General features: G+C 41.6%; 1 protein-coding gene and 1 long non-coding RNA gene across 3 annotated transcripts in view; one reads left to right on the top strand and one right to left on the bottom strand.

Annotated features, from left to right (window-relative positions):
• The window catches only part of PKP1 (plakophilin 1), an 80,611-nt gene extending 68,859 nt beyond the window's left edge, over nucleotides 1-11,752 (bottom strand). For both annotated transcript variants that reach the window (XR_011165734.1, XM_069074541.1), the window contains exon 1: nucleotides 11,238-11,752. Coding sequence is in view for 1 of the 2 variants with exons in the window: in XM_069074541.1 (XP_068930642.1) it covers nucleotides 11,238-11,445 (208 nt within the window). In the remaining variant the exon portion in view is untranslated. The remainder of the gene's footprint in view (nucleotides 1-11,237) is intronic.
• A 9,561-nt stretch (nucleotides 11,753-21,313) lies between these two features.
• On the top strand, nucleotides 21,314-26,149 carry LOC138150924 (uncharacterized). Its single transcript, XR_011165689.1, has 3 exons — nucleotides 21,314-21,425; nucleotides 21,805-22,173; nucleotides 23,539-26,149. It is a non-coding gene; the product is annotated as an uncharacterized lncRNA (long non-coding RNA).
• The last annotated feature ends 459 nt before the right edge of the window (nucleotides 26,150-26,608 follow it).

Below are 26,608 nucleotides of genomic sequence, written 5' to 3'. Positions count from 1 at the left end.
TCCAACATCTTTTTCATCTCTAATCTCTGATCCATAATCCTCATCTGCCAGCTATTTTTCTGGGCTCTCCCCAGGGATAAAATCAGTGGATAGTGAAACACCAGTCATTACTATGTAACTCAGACATCTCTGGGCACACCCAGCTTAGGAGATGCTCTTGGGGAGACTTTTGAGTATGTCCAGTTTGCCTAACATGGAGCCATTGCTAACACATGGGTGAGGTTAACCTCCTTTGATTGCCAGTAATTTTCTTTTCTGATTCTCTCCTTCAGCTGTAGTCTTTCTGCCTTTCTGATTCTACCTTTCAGCTGCATCCAGTAGATGAAGATTCCAGTTCATCCATAGTGTGGATGCCATGAACTGAGCTAGTGAGAGGCCAAGGACTTTCCTTCCCCTGCTCCCTCTCTTTTACCTTGACTCAGAGAATAGGCTCGGTAATGTTTCTTTCTGTTATGTCCTTTATCCTCAGCTTCAGGTGCTGGAAGTGATCCCCCATGAGACTGGGAATTTAAGCCATGGAGAGTCTGGAGCCTAGATTGCAGGCAGGGGTGGGGTAGCCAGCCAACCCAGCATGGCAACCCTGAGAAGCCAGGATGCCTGAGACTCAAGCCCCAGGGGAGTTTCGGACTTGGAACTGGGACAGTGTTCTACAGGAATCTAGCTGAACTGTGAAACTAATCTCTTTCTCTTCCCCAGAGACAGGGATAAAATGGTAAGATCTAACACAGTTGGCCTTTAGGTGGTGGGGGTGGGATGAACATGTACTACAACTACAATTCACTTGGAATCTGTTTTCCTGGAGATGAAGAGGGGGAAAGTATACTATTTGTATGTGACTTGAACATCAGCCCCATCTTTCAGTACCAAAGATAATTTGGAGGAGGAGGGACTGGTGTTGAATGTAGGTCCAAATCTCTCTAGTGATACAGCCTATTTCTGAAACAGAAGTTGCCTTCTCCTCCCTTAAATGATTAGAAGATAAATTAATGAATATGAATTATTGGCCTCAATCATACTGTTAAGTGGTTTTGCTTCAGTGTTTTTAGGGAGACCCTTTTTTTCAGGGATAAGGAGCGTTGTTTAAGTATTGACTGAGAATTTTCTGTTGGGTTAAAATCAAAGTGATCAAAATTTTAAAAACAAGTAATTGTATTTTTTAAAAAGACTACTAAGTAATGAATAGAGCACCGGCCCTGGAGTCAGGAGGACCTGGGTTCAAATCTGGCCTCAGACACTTAACCACACACACACACACACACACACACAAACTAGCCATGTGACCTTGGGCAAGTAACTTAACCCCAACTGCCCTCCAAAAAGAAAAGCAAAAAAAAAAGACTACTAAGTCCTTAGATGTCATGTCTGAGAATAACATAGAACTATGAAATTGGTACAGGGGAACAAACAGTGAAGTTGGAGTCAGAGGACTCAAGTTCAAATCTCAGATCTGACTATGGGCAAGCCAATTAACTTTGCTTGTTTACTCAGCTCAGTTTACTCATGAAGGGGTTGGATTCTAAAGTCTTTTCTAGTCCTAAATCTACTATTCTATGAGCTCTTTAAACAGCCCCCTCTTTCAAAACTTATCTCCTTAACAAAGCAATCTCTGATGAACTTTACCAGTTAAAAATTGCATGTGATTCAATCTCTCCTCAGGACTCACATTCCTAGTTCATACTAGACTAATTCAAATCCAGTCTCAGACACTCATGTGACCCTGGGCAAGTTCACATAACCCTGTTTGCCTCAGTTTCCTCATTTGTAAAATGAACTGGAGTCAGAAATGAATGATGTAAACCAGAAGTTAATAAAGAATTTGAAAAAAAAATGAACTGGAGGAGGAAATGGTGAACCACTCCAGTATATTTTCCAAGAAGACCCCAAAAGAGGTGGGAAGAGTCAGACATGATTGCAAATGACTACACAACAACTAGACATACACTTTGTACTTCTGTCTTTTGCCTATACGCAATAGGTACATCTGTCATTCAGTGGAGAGTTCCCTGAGAGCAAGAACTATGTTTTCTTCTTTCCTCTGGAAAGTCCTCTGGACCTCTCCACCAGTGCAGTGTCCACCCACTCCTCTAGACTTCCCCACTAGGAACCTCTTCATTCTGCAAGATGACTTCAGATCTGGAACTCACACCTCATCAGTACCCTCTGTCCCTGGGGCTTCTCCCTCTGAATGGCGGTGGAGAGCTCCTCCCCAAATCTCTACTCTAGGAAGCCACTCAGGACAACCATGTCTTAATTTTCCACCCTGCTGCTCTCCTCTGGGCTTCTCCATAATGCCCTAGGAACCTTTCTATCCTTCAAGATAACTTCATTTAATCTACTAATTTTTTCAGAACTTGAAATTACACAAATAATGAAACTGACTCAGAAATCAACAAACTAGTTAGATTATTGTATAATCACTCTGTGAAGCATCATTACCCATAAGCTACATCCCCTTGATGCATTCAACAAAGGGAAATTATCCTGTGGTCTAAGTATAGGCATAATTTTCTCAGCTCCCATGAAAATGGTGGTATTTCTTCTCATATGAAGATAGGTGAAATTTTCTATAAGATGATGGAGAAATTGAGACATGTATGCATTACTCTATGACTCATCCTCTCCTGCTTCCAACCTTAAAAATAAGTCATTTCTCATGCATTCATTCTCTTCCTCTCAACTAAAGCTTGTCACTCTCCTGTTTCAAATACCGACTCAGAAAATTGTTCATACAAACCCTTTCAAGTCGTCATCATCCTTCCAGCCAACACTAAGCTCGGTCCACTTGCTGCATCATATATTTGTTTATGCATGGGCATGTCTTGTATACGTTTTGTGTGTAAGCATATAGCTACAAGCATGAACCTGCTTCCTCCCTTAGATCAGAAGCTCCCTAAGAGATCATGTCTTCTCTATTGATTGAAAACTCCCAAAGACAGAGCTTCTCTCTCTCATAGACAGAGATATAGATATATACATATATATATACACATATGTGTATGAATGTGTGTATATATGTATATATACATATTAATATAGACATACATATGTGTGTGCATATATATATAAACACACACACACACACATATATATATATATATATTATCTCCCTCAATGGAACATAAGCTCTTGGAAGGAGGAAATTAAGTAATTTTTGTCTTCATATTGCCAGCACATAGCACAATGCCCAATATATAGAGGACACTTTTTAAAAGAAAAGTTTATTAGATGATGCAGTAAGTAGGATGAGACAGTGAGTCAGGAGATTCTTGGCTCTTTCACTAACTAGCTGTGTGACCTTGGACGTCATCTCTTTGGGCTTTGGTTTAGGATCACATTGAGCATACTAGCCAACTCTGCAACCCTCCAGTTCCCCAGACTGGTATTCCCTTGAAGGGAAAGATCACAGAATCACAGGGCTATACGTGCCAAAGACGAAAGGGACCTCAAAACTGACTGGCCCAGACTGGAACTGGACAAATATCCCTACTAAGTGCTCACTCATCTTTTGCCCAAAGTCCCCAAATGAGGGCAGCCCATCCCACTCTTAAATCATCCTAGTTGTTAGGAATTTTTTCTTCATCTCTCCCATCAAGCTGGGAATTCCCCAAAAGCAGGAGCTGAATTTCTCTGGATCTTCCAGGACTAGACTCTACACACCAGAAGTATTCAGGACAGGGGTGTAACTGACAGAGAAAATCCTGGTGTCCAAGATCCCCATGTAGTTCTTCAAAGGAGCAGCCCAAGTTTGAAACAGATTTCACAAATGAATATCTTGACTCCGAAGAGGGCCTGACTCTTCCAGAATTTTTAAAGCTGTAGCTAAACTCAACTTTGCTTTGAAATTCTAGTTCATGGAATTAGGGTATGTCTATTCTCTCTAAAACAGGAGTTCTTAATATTTTTCTGATGAAGCCTTAACTTTAAGATAAATTCTTTTCTGAAGAAAATCGAGTTCATCTGGAGCAAGATCAACAAATTATATTGCTAAAATTAAGTTGCCAGAGGAAGACACTTGAAGACCATCCCTTTTCCTATTTTCATGAACCCTCTGGCAATCTGGTGAAGCCTATGCACTATTTCTCATAATATATTTCTAAATGAATAATATGACATACCTAGGATTACAAAGAAAAACAATTATGTTGAAATACATAGTTATCAAAATATTAAAAAAAAAAAAAGCTCCTAGAGCTCAGATTCAGACATTGGGAGTTCTTCTCTCCCTCAGAGGAGCAATCTCTCTCAGCTCTGAAAATATCAGCTCCTTTCCCCTGATGATGTCAATGATGATGTCATTCAGAGGGAATGGTGAACAGTAGTCCATGTGTGCACTGAAATCAGGGCCAAAAAGAGGTTGAGTGTTGTAGTGAGAGGGATCCAGGTGAGATATCACAAAGAACTTGTGAAGCCTGGTAACAAATGTACTCCAAAGGCAAATGAAAACTCTCCCTCTGGAGTTTTGGAACTGGGGAAGCAGATGTTTGTGGGGGGTGATTTAGGCACTTGGAGGGAGGGCAATGAGCCAGACAACCTCACATGTTCCCTTCCAGCCCAGGAGTCTGGGGAGTCTCAATTTAAATGGCCTCCCCATTCAGTAAGCTTCCGGGAACTCTAGAAGGAGCCAAGGAGTTCAGTACAAATTCACCACGTGCTTTGGTATGGTTGTTACCATAGTTTTCCTCTCTTTTTTCCCCTCCCTCCTTTTTGGGGGCACATATATGAAATAGAAAGATGGAAACAAATGGGCCCATTGAAGCCTACATTCCTTCGTTCATGCCACGTGACTCAGTTGGGCTTTGCTAGGACTTGTGCCTTCCCATAGTTACTGTTGTCTTGTTTCTCTTTCCTCTTCATCCATTCTTCGCTGGTGGGCCTGAGGGGCTGAGGATAGTGGAGAGGCCTTGTAGGGCCAGGGGCAGCCTCCAGTTTTCCATGCCTAAAAAGTCTGCATGGGTAGAACGGGAGGCAGAACTCACCTCTCATGTAGCATCACTGAGTTTAAAAAAAAAAAAAGTGCTGATTAACCTCTCTTGACCTCAGTTTCCTTATCTGTAAAAAGGAGGTAATAATATCTGTGGAGCTTATCTCAGAGGGTTGTTGTGAGGGTCAAAGGAGATAATGTGCACAAAACACTTTACAAGCATTTGGTTACTCTATAAATGCCAGTTATTATGAGTGGTGTGTGAAAGACTCTACACTTTTTAGTTTAAAATGTCTTCCACTTTCTCCTATCGATCTACCACACCTATACGGTCATGCCTTTCCCCAGAATGGCATCACAAGATTACTTTAATTCCAGAACAATTGCCCCATTGATTTTCATAATTGGTGGGGCAAACTGGTACTTTAGTCATTGCCAAGCTGACTTAGCAGGAGAGCAGGATACACAGAAAAGTCATCTCCTGTGAAACACCCTTGAATGCCCTGCATTTTTGCATGCGTTGGAACAGGCCAGAGGAAATTCTGATTGAAAGCTTAACTTTAAGACAAGTTCTTTTCTGAAGAAAATTGAGTTTATCTGGAGTGAGATCGGCAAATCCCATTGCTAAAATAAAGATGCCAGAGGAAGAGACTTGAGGACCATCCCTTTTTCCTATTTTCTATCTCAGACCTAGTCTCCTCAAAATATTTTTCCCCAAAGGAGAGAAGGAAGGGATCGCCTTTAAATTTACTATCAACTGGATTGCACTTGTGAGTTTCAACAAAAATAGACAACTTTCAAAAGCACTCAATGTGCTCTACACTCAGGAGAGTATGGACTGAGGCATGATACACAGGCATTTGTAAGCAGCACTTACACAGGTGAAAAGCATTCAAAGAGGTAGAAACTCCACCCTGCCCCCAGTCACAGAGAAAAATCAATGGAGACACTTATGTTTGGAGATTCAGACTCTGGAGTCAAGTCTAGGAAATGAAGCTTTTTATTCCTTGGGAAATAGTGTTTCTGAAAAGGAAGGACTGAGAAAGACTCAGTCCATGGGCTCAAAAGGATTACTGTCAGCAGCTCATTTAATAAAGCCAGGATAATGAAATGCAAAATGGGAAGTTCATCCAATTAAGCCTCCTGGAAGTAGTGTGGAATGTTTTCATTTGTAGTGAGTGTGATTTAGGTCAGACTCTAGAGTAGTGAACTGGTAAAAGGACCATATTTGGAGGCAGGATACCAAGGTTCAGATCCTAGCTTTAGCTGTGGGACTTAACAAATCACCAACTTTGTGGGTCTCAGTTTCCTCATCTGTAAAATGAGGGAAGTTATGCTAGATGGTTTCTCAGATGCCTTCTAGCTCTACAATCTAGGATTCTAAGACATTACAAATTCTACTGTGCCTCAAAGTTGGCAGGGGATGGTAATGGGATGGTGAAGGGAGATAAAAAAGATGTTTGAAATAAAACCCCAAAGAGAAGAGTCTCCAAGGCACATGCTGGCTGTGTGACCCTGGGCAAGTCATTTAATCCCTTCCTAGGAAATTCCCTAATAAAATAAGTGCAGATCCTCTGTTGATCTACGCTGGAACTCCTCTCCAAATAGACAGACAGATAGATAGAGATATTTAGATAGATGATAGACATTTAGGTAAGATAGATTATATTTAGATACACACATATATACTATAGTAACTCTTCCCAGGTTGAAGCTTCCTCTGGGTCCTTGAGCACAATCCCTTAATAAACAGCTCTCCTCATGGAGTATCTCCCAAGAGCCAGTCACATTCCCCACCTTCTTGCCTAATTACTTCACATGCAGACTGGCCTATGCTGAGAGGGAAGGAGAAGTTCCTCCAACTATGCCAATGGGTCTTGAAAGACATAGCTTTTACTGTCAGAGAGGATCAGAGACCAACAATGAGATACACGGTCAAGGAAAGGAAGTGGAATGTGGTCTAGAGGGATAGGGTGGGGGGAAGGGTCCCGAGGCTACACAATCCACATCCCCATGAGCCATTAGTGAGTGTCCTTACTGATTAATGTGAGCCCAGCTGCTGTTTCTGGCTCATTCACCCAAATGATCAGCTCCCCATAGCCACTCCCCACTCAGAACCCTGAGTTCATAAGGGGGAAAAGCAAGTAAGTTCTTTGAAGTGAGTTTGACTCAGTCCTCTAAGCCTCCAGGGAGGCAGTCTCAGTCTAAACAGACCTGAATCATAACCCCCTTGTCTGCATCAATGACCCTAATGAGAGTGAAGGAGGGTCAGGGATAAGGGACTGAGGGAGGGAGAATTAGGTGCCTGGCCCCACCCAGTATCTCAGATTTAGTGCCTAGTTCTCCTCATGGAGCCCCCTTTTCCCTTCCCCTTCCCTAACATCTAAAATTTGGTTTCAATAACATAAAGATACCTTGGCATAGAGTTTGAGTAGTCAGAAAATAGGGAGTTAGAGAGCTCTTTGATAAAAGGACTAGCAAGGCAGTTAATGGACTATGTTTACAGGGTCTTTCACTATTTGCCATTTTCCCTGGTATCAGAGGGAGAAAGATTCAGTGGCTTGGCATCCTGGGAGTGCCCAGTTCTCCAGGCAGATGAACCCACCCTATTGCCTTTCAAAAATAAAAAAAAATGTTGTTTGGGGGTCTGCAAAAGAATTCTATCAATCAATTCACCTCTACAATAGGGAGAAGTAAAACAATTAGATTAATGACATGAGCAAGTTGGGCAAAACTTGAAACATATTCTCTGCATACCAGCTATGTTCCCCTCAAATAGGACCCAGGTTCATCTAATTCCTGGAAACAAATGACTCAGACACTTCTTGGAGGTGGCTAATGTCTCCTCTAAAGAAAAAAATGGGGGGCAGCTAGGTGGTGCAGTGAATAGAGCACTGGCCCTGGAGTCAGGAGGACTCGAGTTCAAATTGGGCCTCAGACACTTGATACACTTACTAGCCATGTGACTTTGGGCAAGTCACTTAACCCCAACTGCCCTCCAAAAAACAAAAGAAAAAAGAAAAAATGGAATCTTTCCACTTTCTCTGAACAATCAAGGGAGTAGAACCAAGACTTGATTCTTCCCTTGCCTCCTAGGAACAAAAGAATGGCACTTAGGACAGATATTGGATAATAGGCTCTGGGAACATCCAGTAGGAATAAGGGATTAGAAAGAATAGAAGATGAAACCAAAAAAGTTGATTCAGTGGGAAAAGTATTTAACTTGGAGTCATGAGACCTGAGTTCAAATCCTAACTGATTCTTGCTACCAGTGTGAGTTTGGACAAGTCATGAAATTTTTTCTCTGGTTTCAGTTTCCTCATTTAGAAAATGAGGCAGTTGAACTAGATGACCTCTCAGGTTGCTTTCAACTCCAGATCTCTGATACTTACACGGTTGGGACCCTTTTGGGGTTGCTTTTTGACAAGAGTAGTTAAAAAAAATCAGTTGAGAAGAGCCAGATAAACCAGAAACACCAGCTCCAATTAACCCAACAAACGTTTTCCAATCTAGATACCACTGGGGAAACTGGTCTTTTATTCGGGAAACTTTTCTCAGGAGTAGAAAGCCACAAGTACTGGGGAGCAGACATTCAAGAGAGGAAATCAGTGTAAGTAGTCTTAACACTATGCACTGAACCCCCCCAAAGCCTCTGCTGTGAGGCTGCTGGTGGAACCAGAGAAAGGAAGAGACTCGGTCCCTCTATTTAGAAGTCTCCCAGTGTGATGGAGGTGGCAGAATACATATGTATTCATATGTAGATACAAGCACCAGCAATATAGCCAACACATAAGCAAGCAACAAATAGTTTCAAGCATATAGCAACCTAAATATGTAACTGGAATCAATATTTAGAGTGGTCCGAGGGTTGGGGCCAAATAGATCTTAATGGAGTAAGCTGAGCTAGTGTGGGAAAGTCATCTATAAGCAGAAGAGTTTGGCAGAATGGGGAAAACTTCCCAGGAAGAATGGTTTATGTAACCTTGAAGGAGCCTTAGAAAAGGAAAAGGGAAGAACGGCACCACATACAGTAACAGTAGATTGGATTGACTGTGGCAAACAAACAAAAAAAATCCACCTTGAGCTGAGGGGAGAATAAGGGAAAAGAAAGAAAAGTGAATGGTACAAAATCTCCATACTGTGGTGGACAGTTTCAGTTTGAGGTAAGAAGGCAGCATTAGTCTTCCAAGTTTCTTGGAGAATTGCAAAGATGTAATATTGATGTAGCCCCAGGAGGTATCCATTCCATTTTCAAACAGCTCAATACTATTTTAGGGGCAAGCTTCACTGAACAGTGAGACCTTTGAGATTAGAACTGGAAACCCTAAAGAGAAAAAGAGACCTACAGATTCTGGCGATAGGGAGACCCAAACATCTTTTTTTTGGTTTTCCCTTCCTTCCCTTCCCACCCTGGATGCTTGGACTTTGCTGCTAAAGGAACCCGAGAAGAAACATAAAAGCATAGGCTCTCTGAGACCAAGGACTGTCTCTCACTCATCTCTCTGCCCTCCGCCAGCACAGGTCGGAGGTTTGCCCATGATGGAAGATCGATCCTGGGTTAGATTGTTGGCTGACTGATGTGAACTTCTGGACCATTCTATCAAGCACCCTAATTAGACCTTCAAGAAATTTAAATTCAATAATACAGTTTAATTTTTTTTATATTAATTTACTTGCATTTTAAATACAAGATATCCTTGCTATTTCTGTGTATTTAATGTCAAAAACAATAGAAAATGCAATCAAATTCCTGAAAATTGCCAACCTAGTCCCTTCCTTTACATCTCCCTGTGTCTTGGAGACACTATAGTGGTTACACCCTCATCCAGATTTAGGGCTTCTTAGCTAGCCTAGGAAAATGACTTGTCCCAATGGCTTCCATTGTAGAGCTAGACCTGAAGCTCCTGCCCCTCCCATGCTTTGAGCTCCCTAGAGCCTCATTCAGCATAAACTCGCTGGGCTGGGTGGGGCTGAGAGGAGGTCACTGTGGGACTCGAGAAATAGAGGGAAGGGAGCAGAGGAGCTGGTAAAAGGATAGATAGATCATGAATTCGATGCCCCTCACCGTCCTCCCTCCCTTCCTCAGGACAGCAGAGGCTCCAGAAAGCACATTCAAACCCACAACTTCCCTCCCTGGCTTTCCCATGAGTGAGGTGCTTCTCTGGCCACGGTTCCACGCGGAACACCGCCCAACAAGCATCACTAACCTTCTAAGTCCCATCCCTCTCAGCGCCTTTAGGGAAGCCCAGATTCATGTCCCTCTACCAGCTGAAGACAAACCCGAATCCTCAAGGGAAGTTGCTGAGACAGCACAAAAGAGTCCTGGACTTGGAGTCAGGACGACCCTGACTTAAAACCTATTGTGATGGATGATCACTGACAAGTTCCTTAGTCTGAAAGCCTCAGTTTCCTCATCTGTAAACTGGAAATAATATTTTCACTATCCACCTCACCGTCTTGTTTGTGAGGAAAACGCTGTCAGAGAGGTGCATGAGCTTGTTGTTTTTCCTCTCCACTTTTCCAGGACAAATGGGAGGTCGAGGAACAGCTCCCTATTTGTCCCAAGAACGGAGAAGTTAGCTGGTAGAAAGCGGAATAAAAGGTCCCCTTCAAGTTCTCCCATCTAAGCGCCGGAGTTTGGGGAAGAGCTTCCCTCGGGACTGCATTACAGAGTGCTCCCCCAACAACTTGGGGAGCTGGCTACCTCCCTATGTCTCCAAGCCCCGGGAAGCGACGCTGCTTTTCTCCGCATTCACACCGACCGACAAAGCCGAGCTCCAATCTCGGCTATATTTTCCAGGATCCAGAGGACTTAGGACTGGGCAGGTCCTTTGTTTAGTCCTTCAGACAGCCTTAGTTCAACCGTCCTCATCTAGCACAAACTCACCAGACAAGATTTGAACTCAAATAAGACTCTTGTTCCCTGCACTTTGCGGCATCCATCTAGGCTAGCCTCTGAAGGACACGGAAGTGTGGGGCCGTGGCTGCCGGCTTCCGTCCAGTCCTGCCCGGTCTCCTCCCGGCCACCCCGTCCAAACCCCAACCCAGCACTAGAAAGCCTGACCTCCGCTCCTCCACTTCCACCAACCACCAACCCCCTCAAAAAAAAAAAAAAAAAAGCCTATCTATGCCTTCTTTCTGGCTCCCCCCGCCACCTCCCACCCCGAGTGAGGGAGCTCCATTGAGTCCCATCGCGGTCAGGCGCACCCACGCTGCGACACAGCCCGGTGTTGTCCAGCTGTCCCCCCGCAGCGCCGGAGCTGGGGCCGCAAAGGTGCAACTCCAGCCTTCCAGGGCGGACGTGCGGGCTCCTTACCTCGGTTGGAATGGGTCAGGGTGGAGGACTGGGAGGACTTGGGCTTCTGCCGCTTAACCGTCATCATCACCTGCTCCTGCACCCGCTGGTTCCCCGATGTGCCGGTCTTCATCTTCTGATCCGACGGCAAAGCCAGCGTGGAGTTGTCCTGGTCCTGGAAGCACTCATAGGCCAGGGCGGTCTTGAGCGGAGAGTGATTCAGGGTCATGGTGGCTGGAGGCGCAGGGCTAGGTGTGGGGAGAGACCGGCAAGGTGCTGAACTGGAGGCGAAGTGGCAGAGGAGGGCCCGAGCTGGTGCTTCTCTCACTCTCAGCGGCTCCCTATGCCCATAGAGGGTCCCGACGATGTACCTGCTTCGGGCAGCTGCTACGTGCTGCCTCCTCCCTCGCCTGGCTCTGAGGAGACCCGCCCTCTGTCAGACTGGATATACCGCCGTCTGCCCTGCACCACCCACTCCCCTCCACTGTCTGGCTCCTGCACAGGTGCTGCGGGGCAGCACCGGCTTGGAGAGCCCTCCTGGGGGCAGGGCTGGGTGCCCTGCTTGTGATTCGGATTAACCCTCTCTCTTCTGCGTCTCCTTCCTTCTCCTAACTGGCAAGAAATTGAACACAGGCAGAGAGGGTGGAGAAGGTGGCCGGGGGACAGTGCGTGTTCACCTGAAAAGCTAAAAGGGATGGAGGGGATACGCCCCTGGGGCCATGCCCCCGCCTGCTCACCGGGAAAAAATGTGCTTGAATATGTGCTTAGTACATTCGAAAGCATCGGTTTCCTCTCTCCTGGCTTTGCGGGACAGAGAGACACAGGCCATAAGCCCCAATACCGAATGCTCACTTGGAACAAAATCCACCTTCTCTCTTTAGGATCTCCTGGTCTGAGAAATCACAGATGGGGAAAATAGAGTCCATTTCGTTGAGGAAAATGGGTTGAGGGGCTCCCACCCCCAGCGTCCACGAATCTGTTGTGGGCATTAATTTATATGCCTACTATGTGCAAGGCACTGCTAGGCCTGGAAATTCAAAGATGAAAAAGACACAATTCCTATCCTCCAGGAAGTTATGGTATACATGGAAGACAGGAAAAGTACATGGCTAAGGATAAAACTAGGAAGACTATGGTGGGGTCTAAGAGCTCCAGGTTGCTTTCCTCAGCAAAGATAAAGGCAAGGTTTACAAGGGAAGTGACTGTTGAGCTGAGTCCTGAGAAAGGGAATAGCTCCTAACAATGGTGATAGGGACAGATTGCAGCAGTTCTTGTGTTCCTGGGAGTTTGGCACAATGACTGACCCACAGCAAATAATTAATAAATGCTAGTTGAATGACTGATTGTAGAAAGCCTGTTTGTAGAATGCTCTGTCTGAGGAAGGAGACTCAATCTGTATCCTTTGGGATCTAGCTACCAATCAGCCCATCTGATGGGAAGAAGAAGGACATAATTAAATTCAAGGAAATAAGCCTTTATTAAATACCTACTGTGTAGGAAGCCTTGTGATAGGTGGGGACAGAGAGCAAAATTAGGATAAATACAAACTCTTCTGCTTGGCCTTTAAAACCATTCCCAATCTGACCCTAGCCTGTTTTCCCAGCCTTATCATACATTACTTTTCCTGGCACTCAGCCTTCTTGCCATCCTGGACTGCTTGCTTGTCTTCATACACAGCACTTTATCTCTTGCCTTTGCAAAGGCTGACCCTCATCTTGTAATGAATTTCTTCTTTTACACTGCCCCAAAGAATCCCTAACTTCAAGGCTCTGATCAAGAATCACATCTTACAGAAAACCTGCTAACCCCACACTCCCATTGCTATACCCCTCCTTCCCTTAAATTTTTTTTCTTTGCATACATATTATATTTAATTTTCTGTCTTTGCCTCACAATGAAATGTAAGGTCCCCGAGGGCAGGAACTCTTAGGGGGTAGGGTCTTAATAAATGCTTACTGAATTAATGAAAATAATAAGACACTGGTTCCTTGGAGCTTATAGTGCAGCAGAAAGGCAAGACAAAAATATAAATAATTCATACATAGTATTACATGATCAGTGTAGAGAGAACAAAATACTAGGTTAGGACGGAGAAGGTCTAGCCTGAGCCTCTCCTAATTTTCAATGAATTGCAGTTGTAAAGGGGAGCTTGCAGACTGAAGAGATACTTTATCAAGTATGCAGATTGTAACCTATTTATAGCCTTAGAGAGTTGCTTGAGGCTCTCAGAAAAGTCATTAGACCAACAGACATCTGTTGACTACTATGTGCCAGGCAGGATCCTGGGTACTGAAGATATAAATATCAAGTGAGACAGACCCCTGCCCTGGAACAGCTCACATTCTACCAGGGAGTGACAGGATGTTCACAGATAAACACATCAGAGGAGAGGTAAAGGATGATAGCTTGAGGGGATGATAGGCTCAATTGAAGTTTTTCTTCAAGGGCTCTGGTCATGTGTGAAGACAGCAGGAAAGAAGGCAGGGGGTAAGAAAACTTACTTAGTATCAGAGACAGTCTGAACCCAAATCCAGGTCACACTCCATTCCACAAAACTATCTCCTTCTATATTTAAACACAAAATTTAACAAATGGTATATAGACCATAGCTATATGAAAATTGGAGTGAAAAAAAAAACTTTCATGAGCAGGGAAACATCTAACAGAAAATCTGGTGTAGGAAGATATGAAATTCATTCAAAGTCCAATAAAATGCACTTATTAAATAACATTGTTGTACAGAAATCACCTCATTTTTTAGGACTGTCCCATAGCACAAATAGGATTAAAACAAGATTCATAATATATATATATATGTATACACACACACACATATATGTGGAGAGAGAGAGAGAACTCTATATGGTTACCTCTTCCTCTAGGATGACGTTATTTCCCCAGTGAGGTCCATAGATTTGCATCTGAGGAGACTAGCTGCTGATCAAGTCCACTCTATTTTATCCTGTATACTCTGGCCACTTAGCAAGAGATGGACAGAGAGCAGGGCTGTCATGACGGAGGGCACATTCAGTCTCTCAAAGACCAAACTAGCTCCTAACATCACCAATGAAAAGGAGAGTTGGATATGGACATATCTATAGTAAGATGATCATCCTAGAATAGCAGAATAGATAGGAAACCTATTCTTTAAGCCTAGACAGGGTTAGTTTTTTCAGAAATTGCCCAAAACACATATAGCATGTGATGTGGCTTTGAATGGGCTGAAATTGTCCTCAAAGGCACAGGATGAGGATGGTCAGTAGACCAAAGATTATGGAGGACCTCTTTTCCTATTTCTAGGATTCCTGATTATATGTCACATGGAAACATTTCCCTGCTAGCTAGACACAAAGAGGAAAGGGTGAGATAAAGGGGATGAGTATAGCTTTTGGGTGGTGGTTGGTGCTTTCACATTCAAAGAAGACAGCACGAGCCATTAAGGAAAGGTTAAAAAATTGTCTACCACCACTCTGGTCTTTCTGAAGGCAGAGTTTCCCAAGGAACCCAAATAGCCATGGAAGTTCTTCATTGGAATCTTGAACTTTGAAATGATAGATGAGAGTCTAAGGAGCCATTTTTCACAATGGGGCATGCTCACAGATTGTATGAAAATGAGGGATCCAAATATCAAGGTTGTGGGGGCTTTGGTTTTGTTATCTATTGCTAGACACACGTAGAAGACCTCACAAGGTAGACAGCAGAGTTGTTGAACCAAAGAGCACTGCTTCCAGAGAGGATTCTCAAAGATCAGGTGCCCATTTAACTGTGAAAAGATCTTTGTGGGTGACATTATGAGGGAGACTACTTGAAAAATGACTGAACAATATGGAAAGAGTGAATGATGGAAGTCACAACCAACTAAGTCAGTGGAGAGAAAGAGGGACTTTGCTTTTGTGACTTTCAATGACCATGACTGTCATTCAAAGATACTCTACTGAAAATGGCCATGACTGTGAAATAAAGAAATTCTTTCCTAAGCAGATGATAGTGTCTCATTTAGTCAAAGAGGCCAAAGTATTTCTTTGGATTTGGGGGGAGGCCATGGCAGCTTTGGTAGAAATGACAGCTCCGGGGGCGGCTAGGTAGCACAGTAAATAGAGCACTGGCCTTGGAGTCAGGAGGACCTGAGTTCAAATACAGCCTCAGACACTTAGCACCAAAAAAAAAAAAAACCCTAGCCATGTGAATTTGGGCAAGTCACTTAACCCCAACTGCCCTCCAAAAAGCAAAAAAAAAAAAAATGACAGCTCCGACAATGGTATAAACTTTAGTGATCATTTTCAGTGGTTTTGTCCAAAGGGGAGAAACTACAATAGATTTTGCAATGATGGTACTCTGGGGGAGGTGGCCCTCATTACTATGGAGAACTCAGAGGCTATGGAAATGGTGAACAGGGTTGTGGAAACCAGGAGAATGGCTACAGTGAGAGCGGCAGCTATTCCATTGAAGGAGGCAGAGGCAGCTTTCCACAAGCCAGGTGGTGGAAGCTACAAAGACTTTGGAACCACAGAAATGAGTCTTCATAATTTGGAAAGTAGCAACGTTTGGCAGCAGAAGCTGCGGTCCTTATGGTGAGAGCCAATATTTTGCCAAAGCATGAAGCCAAGGTGGCTGTGGTGGTTCCAGTGTAGCAGTAGTTCTGGCAATGGCAGAAAACTATAATTATGATTAAGAAACAAAACTTAGCAGCAGAGTCAGAGAAGTGTCCAGGAAGCTACAGGCTACAGCAGATCTGTGAACTCAACCAAACGCAGTGGTGGCACAGCCTAGCTGCTGCAAGAAGACATGTTTTAGACAATACTTTTTGCGTATGTGCAAAAACCAAACCCAGAACTATATTTGTGACTAATTGTACAACAGGTTATTTTAGTTTCTGTGAAAAGTGTAAAGCATTCCAACAAAAGGTTTTTAAGTAATTGAGTTAGTTTTTTTTTTTTTTTGCACTCATGGATTGCTAAACATAATTGCTAAATGTTTTAAAGACATAGGATAAGCATGTCTTTTTTTTTTTCATTTTTATTCTTTGGAGGCAATTGGGATTAAGGGATTTGTGCAGGGTCACATAGCTGGTAGGTATCTAAGGCTGGATGTGAACTCAGGTTCTTATGGTGGCAGGGCCAAACACTTCTTTTTTTTTTTTTTTGGCACATGGCATACTGATTTTTGACTGATCCCTTCTAGCTGCATATCCACCTCTCCCCCCACCAAAAAAAATTAATTTGTATTTATTTTGCTTTTTTCTTAATGTTTTAAATGAACACACATTTTTATTAAATTCTCCTTCCTATTACTCTACTCCCCATTGAGCAATTAAAAAAAAACTAAAAAAATAAAGTCTGAAGGTATAACTGTGTAGCCCATCAAGTCAAACTCCTAGGTTAGCCACATCTGAAAACATATGTCTCTTTCTTCATTTTAAATTCATCAGCTCTCTGACAGAAGGTGATCAGAAGGCTTCATCTTCATTCTTTTGGACTTTTGGTTTAGCATCGTATTTATCAGAATTTTAAAAACTTTCAGGGGGTGGAGCCAAGATGGTGGAGTAAAAACAGGACCTCCACACAGGTCTGGCTCCAACCACCTCCAATACCTGTAAAATATGACTCTAAACAAATTTTCGAGCTACAGAACTCACAAAGTGACAGAGAGAAACAAATCTTCCCTTGACAGCAGCCCGGCAGGCTGACAGGAAGGGTCTATCACACCAGACTGGGAGCCAAGTGCAGTCTTGTATGAGCAGTGCAGTTCCGGCCCCAGGGTAGCCCCAACCAGCGGTGGCCAGAGCAGACTTCAGGAGAGTAAATCACCAGCAGCTGTGGCAGTTTTCAGATTTCTCAACCCATAAACACCAAAGACAAAGTAAAAGGTCAGTGGGGAACTCCGTCAGAACAGGGGGACAGAAGAGAGTGGTCCAGCCCCTGCAGTCAGAAAGAAACAATTTGAGTATTGTGGAAACACAGTCAGGACAACACAAGAAATAGCAGCTTCTACATTAAGGGATCGAAGGGCTTGGAATATGATATTCCGAAGGCCAAAGGAGTTAGGATTAAAACCAAGAATAACTTAGCCAGCAAAACTGAGTATAATGCTTCAGGGAAAAATATGGCCATTCAATGAAATAGAGGATTTTCAAGCATTGTTGATGAAAAAACCAGAGCTGAACAGAAAATTTGACTTTCAAATGTAAGAAGCAAGAGAAACATGAGAAGGTAAAGAGGAAAAAGAAATCATAAGGAACTTATTATAAAGTTGAACAATTTACATTCCTACATGGAAAAATTATAATTATAACTCAGAAGACTTTTTTCAGTATGAGGATAGTTGAAGGGAATATATATCTATACATACATATATATGTATGTATAGGAGGGTGTATGTATGTATGTATGTATAAATATATATGTGAGTATGTGCATATGTATGTACATGTATACATAGACAGAGGGCACAGGATGAGTTGAATATGAAGGGATTATATCTAAAAACATAAAATTAAAAGGTGAGAGAGGAATATATTGGAAGAAGGAGAAAGGGAGAGAGAGATTAGGGCAAATTATCTCATATAAAAGAGGCAAGAGAAAACTGTTACAATGAAGGGGAAGAACAGGAAGGTAAAGGGGAATGGGTCAACCTACTCTCATTGAATTTGGCTTAAGGAGGGAATAATATATACATTCAAAGGGTTATCTTACCCTACAGGAAAATAGGGGGGAAGGTGGTAACAAGGGGATGATAGAAGGAAGGGCAGATTGGGGGAGAGGGTAGGCAGAAGCAAACACTTTTGTAAAGGGACAGGGTCAAAGGAGAAAACAGAATAAGTGGGGGGAGGGATAGGATGAAGGGAAATATAGTTAGTCTTTCACAATATAACTACTATGGAAATGTTTTGTGTAGCTGCACATGTACAGCTTATATTGAATTGCTTATCTTCCCAGTGGGGATGGGTGAAGAGGGAAGAAGGGTAAGAATCTGGAACTCAAAGTTTTAAAAACAAATGTTTAAAAAATTGTGGTTTTTTAAATATGCAACTGGGAAATAAGATATACAGGCACTGAGGTATAGAAATCCCTCTTTCCCTACTAGGAAGTTGGTGGTAGGGGTGGGGGAGGATATAAGAGAGAGCAGATTGGGGAAGAGGTATTCAGTAGGCTTGTTATTTTGGGGTGGGGTAGGGTAAAGATGGGGAGAAAATTTGTAACTCAAAATGTTGTGGAAATGTTGTTGAAAACTAAAAATAAATTAATTAAAAAATAATTTAAAAAATATTTCAAAGTTGCTCTTTTCTCTCCAATGTTGTGATCATTATATAAACATTCTCATTCTGCTCATTTTTGCCCTCCATTTGTTCATCTAGGTCTTCTCTGTTTCCTTTAAAATTGTCCATTCCATCATTTCTTTTTGGGGGGGAGGGCAATTTGGGGTTGTGACTTGCCCAGGGTCACACGGCTAGTTTTTTTGTGTTAAGTGTCTGAGGCCGGATTGGAACTCAGGTCCTTCTGACTCCAGGGCCCGTATTCTATTCAATGCACCACCTAGCTGCCCCCATTCCACCATTTCTTACAGAGCAAAAATACCTCATTACATTCATGTAACTGCAATTTGTTTAGCCATTCCCCAATGGGAAGACATCTCAGTTTCCAATTTTAGGTTGCAATGAAAAGAGATACTATAAAAATTTTTGTACATGGACTATGTCCCAAAAGTCTTAGTGCAGTTTTTAAAACTAAGCTGAGTAAATTCCTTCAAAGTTCAGCTCCAACACTAACTCCTGGGACACTTCTGGTACTCCAACTATTAGTGTCATTCCCCTCCCCCCCAAAAAAATTACCTTGTAGGGGTGGGGTTAAAACCACTCTACCATTTTGGTCTGATGCACTAACTAGATTAAAACACATCTCAATCAAGTCAGACAAGCAAAATATCTTAGACTAAGTTTAAAAAAAAATCTTTGAAACCCATTTAATGAAATAAAAGACAAGAAGTCTGTTCCAATTGGCTGTAAGATTTTGTTCTATATAAATAGATTCTATATGAAAGTATCAAGTTAACTAGAATGGGAGCCTTTTATTTTTTAAATTATTATTATTAATTTATTTTTAACATTTTTTCAAAATTTTGAGTTTTATGTTCTCTCCCTCCCTCCAGCTCCTGCCTTACAGCCCACTGAGAAGGTAAGCAATATGATATCAGATATATATATATATATATGCAGTCATACAGAATAGGAACAAATATATTATATTTGTATTATGTTGATTGATAATATATAAATATATTATTTAACATAATAATATATTGACTGATAATATATTTTATATTAATATTATTGAAATGGGAGCAAGTGATTTTCTAGCACATCCTTGAGAAGGAATGCTCTGGGGGAAAAGAGACACCTTGGCCTTGGTCTCAGTCTTGTCAGTTCTCTTGCACCAGGCTTTTTTGACCAGAAAAAGACCTCGACAGTTTTGAAGGGTCCAAAGAACATTGGATTTCCCCATCAAGACGTCAGTGTCCTAAATGGCATCTCTGAGCCAGTTAGCAGCAACGACTACTTCATTGGGAGCTAAGGAAAGACTTGACTCATGGATCTCTAAGGAGCCAAATAAAGTGTTATACCATGATTAAGGGTAACATCCTGAGCATGCCATAAATGTAAGAAAATGACTTCTGGCAACCAGGATCTGTTAGTTAACTCGATCACATATGGTCTCTAAGCTTGAGCCTATTTTCTCCTGGACTATGAATGTATAAGGAGGCATATCCTTGGAAAAGGGGGGAAGAAGGAGTGTTCTGTACCAACTATTATTGCTGTATGAGCTGGGGAAGGAGGAAAACCAGATCTTTTTCTAAAAGTTACTTAAGGTTGTCTAACTAAAGGATTCTTGACTGATAAGCTTGGCTGGAAGCATACCAATGGGGGCTTGAAACAATGGCATTAAAGAATTACCACTTGGGGCATGTTATGGGTACCTCTAGAATTCTGGGAGGGAGATGTAACTAGCCTAGCTCTGGGAACCCATTTCACCCACAGGAGTGGAAGTTGGGATGAGGATCCTCAGAACTTACAGGGCTACATATATATTTTGCATGTGCTTGTATGTGTGTATATGTTATCTCTCCCAAAAAATGCAAGCTCTTGGAGGAGAAGGACTTTTGCTTCTGTCATTGTTTCCCCACATCTTGTATGGTACCTAGAACATAACAGGTATTCAATAAATGCTTGTTGGTTGGCTGTTTGACACAAATCAGCATCTTCTGTATCTTATATCTTTCAGAAATTAGCTATTCTATATGAGTTAATTTTTCTGATAAATTTAGCTTGTCCCTTAAAGTATCAAAACTTTCTAAAAAAATTTTTTTAAGGAATTCTGCTAAAAAGCATGCTGAATATTTGTATAGCACTATGTAGTTTACAAAATGGTTCAATTCCAAAAGAATTTCTTAATAGTAATTAATTAGTAATAATAAACATTAGGTTAAGGGAATTTAAATGAATTACTTTCACAAGTATATCTCATTTGACCTCAAACTACCATATAACTAAAGTATGACAAGTGTTAATGTCCTTTTTCTACAGAAGAGGAAACTGAGGCTCAGAGAGGTTTACAGGATTGATCACAGGCCTTGGAATTGGAAAAGACCTTAGAGGTCCTCCTCATTTAACAGATGAGGAAACTGAGTGTCAGAGAGGGTAGGTGATCTACCCATTGCCAAACAGTTTGTAAAGGACAGAACACGTGTCTTTTTTCTTCATCCAGCACTTTTGCTATTATACCTTGCTGTCTTTATTCAATAGAGGTTACTTACTAAGCATTAAGGGGTTTTTTTGATGACTCAGGTTAATTCTTATGAACATATATCACTAGATTATTTGGTACTGCGTTTCTCCGCTATTATGATTTCTCTCATCACTGCAGTCACGGTACCTGTTATATCTATGGACCAGAATTTTCATTGTAGGTATTCCCTCCAGCAATATTGTCTATGACTCATCCATTCCTTCTCCCAGTGTGGTGCTGTACTTTATGTACCTTCACACACTCCATATTCCAGTTAAACCGGCCTGATTTCTGTTCCCTATGTGGGAAATTAAACCTATCATCTCCCTAGTCTTGAACAGGCTCATAAGAACTAGCATTTATATATAGTATCAAGGTTTGCAAAGCACTTTCTGAATATCTCATTTGATCTTCTAAACAATCCTGAGAGGTTAGTATTATTTTATCCCCGTTTTACAGATGAGAAAACTGAGCAGAGGTTAAATGACTTACCCTGGGTTGCACAGCTACTACATGTCTAAGGTTGAATTGAATTTAGATCTACCTCAATTCTGTCCACTGGGTTGCCTAGTTGTGTATAAAATATGCAAATTACATAGTATGAAAAATAATGCAAAAATCAAAATATTGGGGGGGGAATCATAATAACTAGGTCTTTAAAGACCTCCTTGGTGGGGTGACAGTTAAACTGGGCTTTGAATGAAACTGGGCATTCTACTAGGGTAACTAGGCAGAAGAGTTTATAGACTAGTCTTAAGACCTGGACCTTAGAGATTGTCTAATCCAGTTTCCTCCTTTTTCATATCTAGAGGTGTTAGATCTGTTCAAGACGATGGCAGTGAATTGGAGAATCAAGATTTGAAGCCACGTGCTCTGACTTCCTATCCAGCATATTCATGATATCACCCTTTATCATGAAGGGGGCTCATGAGCAAAACCTGGAAGAAATAAAGATTCTGACAAGGGAATGAGGCAAGTTTGCATTAACAACTTGATGCGAATACACAGAGAAGAACAAGGGAATTGTAAGATCCAGAAAAATCAAGTCTGGAAGGAAATGAACTATCAACTATCCAATAATTCAGACTGACTAGAATGGAGAATTCACAGAAGGAGTAATATAAAATAAAGCTGGAAGGATAGGTTGGAACCAACTATAGAGAGCTTTGAATGCCAAGGTAAGAAATGTATGTTTTATTCCGGAAGTAATAGGGAATCTTTGAAGGTTTTTAAATAGGTGAATGACATGGTCCATCCAGTGCCTCAGAAAGATGGCTCTGCACCTGTGTGGAAGACAGAATGAAGAAGGAATAGACAGTGGAGACAGGGAAGCCAATAAGGCAGCTATTACAAGAGCAAAGGAAAAAGGCTGAAAAGACTGAATCTAAGATGGTAGCCTAGTTGTATGGAAAGAAAGGGATGGATGTGAATGATACTGTGGAGGTAGAATTGGCAGGATTTGAACACTGATTGGATTTGGGAGGTGAGGAAGAAAAGGGAAATAAATTTAACTCCAAGATTGCAAGCCATGGTGACTGAGACAATGGTAGCATCTTTGAAGAAAACAGAGAAGACAATGAATTTATTATGCTCTTACTATGTGCTAGGGCACTAGAGCTACAAAGAAAGAAATGCAATGAATAGAACCATCTGTACTCTTTTTTTATGTACACATATCTATGTATGAATGTGTATGTATATATTTAATTTTTTCTCCTTAATTACATGTTAAAACCATTTTTAATATTTGTTATCAAGTTTTGAGTTCCAAATTCTCTCCCAATATCCTTCCAATATCTCTCCCTTCTTCCCTGCCCCTTCCCTGAGACAGTAAGCAATTGGATATAGGTTATACATGTGTAATCATGTAAAACATTTCCATATTAGTCATTTTGTACAAGAGGACTTGAATAAAAGAAAAAGAATTTTTAAAAGTGAAAAATGGCATGTTTCACTCTGTATTCAAACAATTTCAGTTCTTTCTTTGGAAACAGCGTGCTTCATCATGAATCCTTCCGGATTGTCTTGGATCATAGTATTGCTGAGAATAGCTAGGTCATTCATAGTTCTTCATTGTACAATATTACTATTACTGTGCACAGCATTCTGTTGACTTCACTTAGCATCAGCTCATGTAAGTCTTTCCAGATTTTTTCTGATATCATCTTGTTTGTTATTTCTTATAGTACAATAATATTCTATCACAATCATATACTGTAGCTAATAACCTATACTTTTAAGTAGCTTACAGTCAGGAGGAGGAATGGGCTTGGGAGTTAAACTTGAGATATGGGTGGCACATACTGTCAGTCCAGTGCCTTCTGCCACAATATAACCTGGAAGCCACCTCCTCCAGTATGTCATTGTTTTGCTTTATAATTTCCCAAGAATATAAATAGAAAGAAAGCTACTTCCTTCCCTTTTCTGTAGTGGTTGGGGATTATGGATGTTTAACATTAACTATGATGCAAGACCTTGTCAAAATGTTGGTTATTTTGATGAACTGTTTCTTCTTTCCCCCTTATTTTTCTTTTTTGCCTTAGCATAGGTTAAATCCAGGCAACTAAGTGGCTCAATGGATAGAGTGCTGGTCCTGGAGTCAAGAAGACTCACCTTCCTGAGTTCAAATCTGGCCTCAGACATTTACTAACTGAGTGACCCTGGGCAAGTCACTTCACCCTGTTTGCCTCAACTGTAAAATAAGCTGAAGAAGGAAATGGCAAACCAGTCTGGTATCTTTGCCATTAAACCCCAAATGGGGTCACAAAGAAATGACTGAACAATAAAAGGCTAAATACCATATTCCAGTAAGCCACTGTAAAGCATATAAAACTTTACCATAGAACGTTATCACTGAAGGTGGTGTTCCTGACCAAGGATTCAGCATCAAATAAACCTCATATATGACCAACAACAACATATCATAAAAGCCAAGACACAAACACTATAACTCTCTATAACCATTTAAAATATTATTCTCGAAGTGATAGAATCATAGAAGTAGAAAGAACTTTAGAGATGACCTAGTCCAATCCCAGAAGAAAAAAGTGATTCAATAGCAATCACAGGGAGTTGGTGGTAGACCAAAGATTCAGAGTAACTCAGTCCAGTGTCTTTTCTTGTCATTATGCTAAATCGCTTCCTTCATGAAATTCTTACATATCTGACATCAATGGCTTGTGCGCATTAATTATATAAATGGCCTCAATGTACTATTGTAACAGCAAGCACCCTAGCATACCCAGGATGGCTGCTAGCACATGTTCTTTGATCTGCTTTTCTAAAGGAAAGAAACTCAAAAAGGGTTAACAATCTTATTTTAATCTAACATATATCATTTCCCTAGTTCAGAGGAAAAAGTCAGCACCCTGAACTTCAGAAAAAAAACAAATAGAAGTTACAAGCAGACAAAACATGCAGAGAAAATAGCATAGTTCAACAGATAGGGCTTCTAGCTGTCTGATCATTACATCCATACAATTAGTCACCAGAGAGAGATGAACCAATGTCTGGATTTTCAAAGCAAGGGGGCTCAATGGCTGCCCAGAGTCTCATCTGGCCAAATCACACAATTCTTCCCATAAGTAAGCCCCAAAGCAAAACCTCACCTCAGGGAATATATACATATGTACATACATACATATACATACATATATATATATGTATATGTATATATATATCCTTCTCCAGGGTCAGAAGACATTACTGTGTTTCCCCGATAATAAGACACTGTCGTCTTATTTTTTTTTTGGACAGAAAAACACCAGAGGGCTTATTTTCAGGGAAGGGCTTATTTTAATGAACATTGACAGCAATTTTAATAAACAGGTAAATGTGAACAAAAAAAATGTACCTTTATTCAATAATGATCATGTCATCTTCTTCAACAACATCGTCATAAGTGTCCATACCCTGAATTCCGTCCTGGATGTCTTGTGCCTCCATTTCCTTCAGAAGAAGTGGACCCAATCTGTCATGTCCAGCAATATAGCTCTCTTTAAATGAATATGTCTTGTCCAGGTAACCTGCTCGTAGTGCCTTGGCGACACAGCTGTCAGTAATTTTATCCCATGACTTCTTCACCCAAGTCACGACTTCTTGCAGACAGGGCTTCACAAAGTTTCCACGCTGATTTCTTTCCATTCTATTTTCAATGTAGTCATTGACTTCCATGCGCAAATTGTCCTTGAATGGCTTCTTTATTGCAATATCAAGGGTCTGGAGATAGGCAGTCATTCCTGCAGGAATCATTACTTGATCTATTCTTCTCTCTGCAAGGAAGTTCTTCATTTCTTTAGCGCGGTGAGTGCTGGCTGAATCCCAGACTATCAGACCTCTTTGGTTACCTCGCTTAACAAGTGGCAGCATTAAATCAACCCACTTTCTTATAATGGCTTGTGTACACCAGGCTTTTTCGGTTTCAAGAACGTAAATGCCAGATACACGTTCAATCTTATCTTTCTTGCCCTTACTGATGATTAGAGGTGTGGCTTTCTTTCCATCCAAACGAATTGCCAAAACACAGGTGACCCGTGCACTTTCATAGCCAGTGGTGGGAATGTAGATTGACGTTGCACCCCTGTGATGAATTGTTGTTTGAGGTCCTTGTCCCATAAACACTGCAGTTTCATCCATAGCAATCATATTGCAGGTTTGGTACTTGGAAATGTCGATCCTATCAATAAAGGACTTGAATGCAAGTGCACGTTTAATAACTTCAGCATCTTCCAGCTTAAACAGTGTTGTTGATCTTCTTAGGGACAGTTCATACCGTTGAAGGAAACCGTCCAACCAGTGTTGTGATGCTTTGAATCCTTCTGAGACCATTTCAAACTCTGGTGCCATTGAAAGGGCAAATGCTTGAATATCAGCCCTGTGCACAACCAAGGCCTTTGCTCTCCTGTCAGCAATCCATTCACCAATGAGGATCTCCAAGTCAGGATATAAGGGCTGCCGACCTGATCCAGACCTGCACTTTTTCCCTTTTCCCTCATCCACCTGTTGATTGAGGTTATTATAATCTGCTCTCCATTTTCTGACCATTCGAAGATCCAAAAGTTTTTCTTTACAGAAAACTGCAAGATTCTTGTCATGTGACTCCTCTACAATTGCTTTCTTATACTCAACAGTATACGGTAGCTCTTCCTTTTTGTACTCATGTCTGGGGGTCAAAACAGACAGAATAATAAAATTATGACCATCAGTCCTTCTTTTCACTCCATCATTGCCCCCTGAGTTCTTCTTTTTTCTTCCATCATGCCTTTTTTATCCTCCATCATGCCCCCTCACTCCCACTTACATACCGGGTTTTTATGTTGTCCTGCCTCAGCTCTCCTCCGCGGCACTGCTCTCAATGGCGCCAGCAAGCAAATCACTGGGGAAGAACAGGATGATGCGCTCACTGCTGCAGCTCTGATTGGATGCAGCTCGGAGCACGGCGTGCGTTTCACCCGGGGGGGGGGGGGACAGTGCATACAGAGGGTACTGTAATGTAGCGTGTAGCGCAGGGGATCACCTTCACTACAGTAGCAATCTTAATAGGGCTTATTTTGGGGGAGGGCTTATTTTAGAGGAATCTTACACAGTAAGGGGAGGGCTTATTTTCGGGATAGG

This window comes from Petaurus breviceps, unplaced genomic scaffold (genome assembly GCF_028583685.1).
Source record: "Petaurus breviceps papuanus isolate PSGF00001 unplaced genomic scaffold, PetGlider_PUasm1.0 90895, whole genome shotgun sequence".
In the NCBI taxonomy this organism is placed as follows: domain Eukaryota; kingdom Metazoa; phylum Chordata; class Mammalia; order Diprotodontia; family Petauridae; genus Petaurus; species Petaurus breviceps.
Note: the sequence above shows the minus strand (reverse complement) of the source record. Positions and strands in the feature narration are given on the sequence as shown.